General features: G+C 38.5%; 1 protein-coding gene across 1 annotated transcript in view; it reads right to left on the bottom strand.

Moving 5' to 3' along the window:
- The window catches only part of IPO11 (importin 11), a gene marked incomplete at its 5' end in the record, with an annotated part of 31,278 nt that extends 27,258 nt beyond the window's left edge, over positions 1-4,020 (bottom strand). The window contains 3 exons of the mRNA XM_010015964.1: positions 1,237-1,358; positions 2,203-2,316; positions 3,913-4,020. Coding sequence (XP_010014266.1) covers positions 1,237-1,358; positions 2,203-2,316; positions 3,913-4,020 — 344 coding nt within the window. The remainder of the gene's footprint in view (positions 1-1,236; positions 1,359-2,202; positions 2,317-3,912) is intronic.
- Positions 4,021-6,527: the final 2,507 nt, after the last annotated feature.

The following is a 6,527-nucleotide window of genomic DNA, read 5'->3' as shown; positions in this document are numbered from 1 at the left end:
AAATTTGGAGCAGCTGAAAGTAGTTCAAAATAACATGGTTATCTAAAGCAAGTTTGTTGGGTTTTTTTTCCTTCCTCTCCTTAAAAGAAACTTCACAGGAAGACAAACATGTAGTTCAGTGTCTTGAGTTTTATATATATATACTAGATACTATATATGGTTTTATATATAGTACTGTTACATTTACTGGAGGCGGGGGTGGGGAAAGCACAAAAGCTCTCTCATAAAGCAGCTGTTTGGTTCGCCTTTGTCTAGATGTTTGCCCCAGTGATCTGGGACAAAAATGGAAAGCTTCTGTGCACATTAAAAGCTATGAAGCCTCGAAGTTTTACATGTAAGAGTTCCCTGATTTTTTAGGTAGTGACTTACACATTCTACAGTTATACAGATATTAACTTAGCTTTGGGATTTGTGAGCAACATGTAAAATCCCATTAGACAATACTTAAGACTTTTCAGGAAATCCAGCAGGTTAAAGGTAAACTCATGCAGTCTTGCCTTCCTGACTTGCAAACAGACAAGAATAATCTGAAGGTGAATAACGTCTGAACTCTCACCTAACATGTGTTATAGATGAATTCTAGCAGTGACAATTTAAAAGTCAATACAAAACATTTCAGCATTTTCATTAAAAACTTTTGTTCTACATATATATATGTATGTATATCAGCAATGATGATGGCTAGGAAAGGACAGCTGTGAAAGCTGCTTGCTATCAGTATCTATGGAGTAAAAACTGTTTCAAAGTCTTTCACAGCAACTCTTCCATTTAACGTCATAAAGACGAAAACCGGAATGAAAGTTCAGATCTGTCCACAACAGGAAAGAAAACTGAACAAACATTGTGCTCTGGAAAGGACAGCAAAATAGTAACAAGCCAAATAAAGCAACTCCTTTAACACAAATGAGAGAAGCAGGTAATTCATATGAGAATGCACAATAAAATACGCAGTGTTGTTTCCTCACCTTCTGTCACAGAAAATTACATTTTCTGTTAAACAGAAGGTTATTATATTGCTATGAAGCCAAATAATAACTTAATATAATATAACATGAAAGTTCTACCCTTTCAACATACCTCCTGGCAAAAAAACCCAAAAAAAACAACGCCCCCCCCCAAACGGGAGGCAATAAAAATACCGTAATGTTTATATGAAAAATTGTGAAATACCTCGAAAAACCACCATACTAAGGACCTCTGAACCATACTTACTTAAGGCAATGTACATTTACTTACCTATTCAATGATGGCAGAAGTGAAAGCAATGCCAAAGCACAAAGTTTTCTTCTTTCTGGCTGAGTGATGTTATCCATCCGATCAACCCACATTTCAATCATGTTACCAAGAATCTGATCAGACTGCAATGGGAAACATAATTTCCTTTTCATTTAAGAGTACTTCAGCATATGTAGGAAATAATTTATTGTAATTTTTCTACCAACTGAATATATTACTCAATCTTGGACAGACACCATTCAGCTATGTATACCTGACAGAAGTAGCAAGCGACAAGTATTTTTTAAGTTTTCTATGACACTGCTCCCAGGCCTTGAACCCCCCTCATCATTAATTGTAACCTAGAAGTTAGAAATCCATTTAATTAATGGACAGAGCACTGATTCAGAATAGTGTATGACTTAAACAGATTTCCTATAATAGTCTAATGCATACAAAGCATATGAACTTACTCTGTTTCACCTTCACTGGTGACAAATAGCAAAAGGCTTGTCTTTACCTGCTTGAAAGCTATCTTGCACTTAAAGAAAACTACTAAAACTTCACTTAAAGACATACGCTTGTAGCCAAACAACATCAGTAATCTCATTAGTCAAACCAGAGCACACTGAAGCTGATATTCCTAGAAACTCAATGGAGAATGATCAGACCATTATTGCCTGGTGCAACATGCATTAAGGTGGAACAAAGGAAAGAAACTTTCACCTTGCAATGCCATGTACACTAAAAGTGTTTATATGACTTATTATGGGATGTAGCAGGAAGAGAATTTAGAAGTTATATAAAACTTATAGCGAGATGATTAAAGGTAATTGTGGGAAAGTATAAAACTTGTTACAGGATATTCAGGGGAAGGACCTGTGGAGGAAGAATCATGGCAAATAGAGGAAAAGGTTCCTTCAGGTCAAAAGAATGCAAGACTTCCACATGCAATCTCGCCGAAATACCAAGACAAAAAATCCTTACCTCCTGACCCAATTCATGTGCCATCTCGCTTAAAAGTAATGAAAAAAACCTTGCATTTTGTAGTAGAACTCTACCCATGATCCCCAGGTAAGTAGACATCACCACTGGATATCTCTGAAACAAAAGTAAACCAAAACGAAGGGAGGAACTTAGTATAATTAAGAGAAAAATACATAACATATAGAGCAGAAACACATGGAAAATACTTGCATGCATTTTATGTATTTTATTAATTTTGAAATGATAAATTGTAATTTAAAAGCCTCTACGAACACAAGACTGAGCAAGCAATCTTTGCCAAAGTTTCTTGATCCTTACAATGGGGAAACTGTAGCAATCTCAAAGTCAGTTTCTTCCAAGCAGCCAAGACATCTTGCAAGGTGATTTTATTTTAAATTTAAAAACCTGAATCTTAAGGAATAAACAGTATACTGTACTGTTAAAAGATTACTTTCAAAGTTAATTATTGTTCAAAATGACTGCTTACAATTTTATTAACATTAGGAACTGCTTAGTATTTCTGAAACTGTTCTTACCTATTTCACTGAGAGGAACTACAATATATTTGCCAGTAAGTAATTTGCAAGTGTCTCAAAATTAACTGGATATACTAATAAGCTCATTAGTTTATTACCTTTTTGTTATTAGGTTTAATTTTAAAAGAAGCTACAGATTTCTGTGTATTAAATTTGGCATCTATTTTGAAGAACTGCCTACTTGAAAAACAAATCCCAACATTTATCTGAAAATGTTAATTCAGTTTAATACCTTTTTCAATAGGGAGCAATGAAATTGTTACAGTTTTAAACCAGAAGACATTTTAATAATCCACTCGGCAGTTTTGTGTCTCCTTAAAATGCAGACAAGATCAAACAAACTGTCTTTTTTGTGTTCTGTACAGCAAAAAGTATATTGCTGAGTAGTATTACTTGACTTAATCTTGGAAGTATCTCATTTAAATCAATAATAATGGGAGGCAAATTTTCTGAAAATCTTCAACTCCGGAAAAAAAAAAAATGGTTTTGATCAAAAAATTAAAAAACACAGAGCATTTCACCCAGTGATCCTGCTAATTACTGTGTTGTCTCCTGCTAGTACTGCAAGGTTTAACACAGTTAAAAGCATACTGGATTTTTACTACTTTTTATCCAACATGGAAATCTGTTGAAGGCAAAGACAGAGAAAAAGGAGAACTTAAGACATCTAAGTAAGCAAAATCTTAAAACCTCTATCTCACATGAAGCATTCTCACATCCTTCAGTTCTTCATATTAGATATGTCAGCTAGAAAAAGGTCAAGTCAGTCTTCTCCTTGTCCACTTTTTCTCTGGTGTAGGCACACTTAAAAAGGAGTAGTGTAAGTATCTTTGAAAAGCCTCAGCAGAAAACTCCAGTAAATACAAAGGATCTAACTAAGCATAGAGTCATAGCACCATATCAATGTTAACAGTGATGGAATGGCAGAATAAAATTTGTGTTGTTTTCTTAAAATTCATGTTATTTTCTTAAAATAAACACTAGATGATGAAGTGATGGATATGTTGCTTTAACTCTTGCACTACTATGTTACTTTTACAGTCTTAAAACAGTTGTGAGAAATCTATCAGATGCTCTTAAGAGAAAATGCAACACCAGAAAGAATTGGGCCAGAATATTGAGGGTGTTTTCCTGTTAAAAAGGAAATGTAGAGTGTAGTTAGAGTAACTCTTACCTCCCCATCTATAATCCCCCTGAATATTGATGGCAGAAGGGGTTGAAACATTTGAGGACCCAAAACAGGGTTTACTTTTAGGACATTTTCCACAACCTTAAGAACAAAAGCAAATTAGACAATTAATAAAGTACATTTAGAAATCTTTAACCAACATTTTAAAAACTACATATACTGGTCTATATACAAAGTCCTGGTAGGACATTGACCTTTTAATAGCTGAAAGTATTTAGTGAGGTACCCCGCAAACTTGATCTGCATGATGGGCCTGATGAAAAATGACATGCCAAGTGAAACCCGCCTAGCCAAGAACCTCGTCATGGCTCCTTCTGGCCCTGGCAAAGCTGATAAGGTGGGTTGGAAGAATCTTGATAAGGCTCCTGGAAAAGCAGCTGGATGAGGTGCGTTGGCAGGGAGTGTAAGGCTTTTTTCCATGTCTTTGCTCTGTCACCATTTGTAGGCTTAAATTTTAAACTAACAATAGTGTGTGTGCCTTTAACACAGTAGAATAGACCAAACTTTTCTAACTTACTAACACGTAGAGAGAAAGGAATGTTCGGCTGACGGGGGAAGGAACATCATGGGACTGATAACAACTAAGGAGACAGTAAATAAGACCAAGGATGCCAGCCTTCAAGACAGCAGAGTGGTGCCCAACGTGGAGCAAGACTGGAACAGAACAGAAGCAAGGACATACCAGCTGCTATCGCAGCACTAGGACCTTGCGAGCGTGCGCAAGCACCGAGGTCATTCAGTAAACACAGTGGGGAAGACTGTCGGCGGCCACAGGTGCGAAGAGTGTCGTGTCCCGCCAGAGACCCCCACTCAGCAGGAAAGCGCATGCTTAGTTAGGATGCAAATATTATAATTAGTTCCTGGAGAGACACTGTAAATATGCATGAGCATGCTAAATCTACAGCTGCAGCCGGCAAGTAACGGGTGCGCTCACCTTTGCAAAACGATTCGCATGTGCACCCAGCTCTGCAATAAAGAATGCTGCTTTCTGAAACTCCAAACTGAGTCTTAGAGAGCTTCTCCGACTGACTTTTATGGTAACAATTTGGTGCCTGATCAGGGACCCTGTACTGTGTTTCCTACGGATGCGGGGAGTCTCTGGGACCTTCACGCCAGCGTCGGGGGAGTTTCCCTGAAAGGAACCACAGATCCCTGGACTGACTCAGGACCTTGGTAAGATTCCTGATCTTATTCCTTTAAAAAGGCATTTTTTCTGGTCCCTTACCACATTAGTCGCAGGGGATGCCCTGCACAGTGGGTAAAGGTAGTCTGTTTCTGGTTGTCCGGACTCTGGTATCTGGGTGGAGGTCAGGATCAAGGGTACCACTGCCTCCAAAGGGGGAGTCCTGAAAAGGTCCCCACTGGATTGCATTTTACAACACTCTGGAAACAAACCGGTGAACCACCAGGTGGCTTGGTCACTTGGGAGACTTTGGAACAAAGTGGTGGACTTCCGGGTGGTTCTGTTACTCCGGAGAATCTGGTAAAACACTGTAATCAATGGTGGCTGTTGTACAAACTGGATTTTGGGGAAAAGAGTGCTGTGAACAGCACAATTAATTGTAATACTTTATTCTTGAGACGAGAAAGAAAGTGGGATGAAGTAGTTTATGTGGAAATGTTTTTCACTTTGAGAAATCATCTGGAATGGCAAAAGGATTGTACTTTTAATTTTGCACCCCAGGACCTGTTAGTATTGTCCTTGGAGAAAGATAGTAAAATTCCCTTAAACGCTGTAGCTCTCTATGCAGCATAAGACAGTTATGCACTAAATATCTGAGGAATGTGGAGGAGGATCTGGATTTGGTAGCTCCCCCTGGAGAAGAGGTATTGTGAATGATGGGGCCAAAGGTGTTGACAAGGAGAATCAAGCACAAGCACGGGCAGAGGCACCAGAAAGGGAGATGTTAGCAGGGGGCTGAAGGATTTTGCTCTGCAGCAGGGCAAACTAGGGGAAAACAAGGGAAACTATGATTGCGCCTTTAAGACAAGCAGTGGGCAATGATGGTCCAGTCATGATAAAGATTCCCTTTACCATTGCAGATTTGAGTATTTGGAAACAAGTGGCTGGTAATTATGCATCATGCTTTTTAGAGTGTTGACAGGAATATCATCATTCTTATAGCTCGGACCACAGTAGAGCAACAAATAATGGGAGGCACAGTGGCAGGTACAGTGAATCTTCACATACCTACCACTGATCCTAACTGGGACCCTAATCGGGATCAGGATAGGCAGGCCTTGAAACAGTATCAGAGGTGGATTTTATTCGGTATTAAGAATGCAGTCCCCAAGTCAGTGAACTGGTCTAAGCTATAGGAAATAAAGCAAGATATAAATGAATCACTGGATCACAGAAAGATTAAAAGAGGCGATGCATAAATATACTACTACTGATCCTGAATCAGAGGAAGGAAGGAAAGGACCAATACGATTTGGGAAAAATAACGAATGTGGCCTGGGAGACCTGTCGCAATCGGACCACCATTGCGCTGGTGCATGTTCCCTGAAATGGTTCAAATGGTGGTGGGAAGGGGTTTGAGTCCCCAGTTAATCATATTATTAATCATATTATCATATTATTAATAAGATTATTAATA

Source organism: Nestor notabilis, unplaced genomic scaffold (assembly GCF_000696875.1).
Source record: "Nestor notabilis isolate BGI_N333 unplaced genomic scaffold, ASM69687v1 scaffold11046, whole genome shotgun sequence".
In the NCBI taxonomy this organism is placed as follows: Eukaryota; Metazoa; Chordata; class Aves; order Psittaciformes; family Psittacidae; genus Nestor; species Nestor notabilis.
This window is presented reverse-complemented; position numbering and strand designations above follow the sequence as displayed.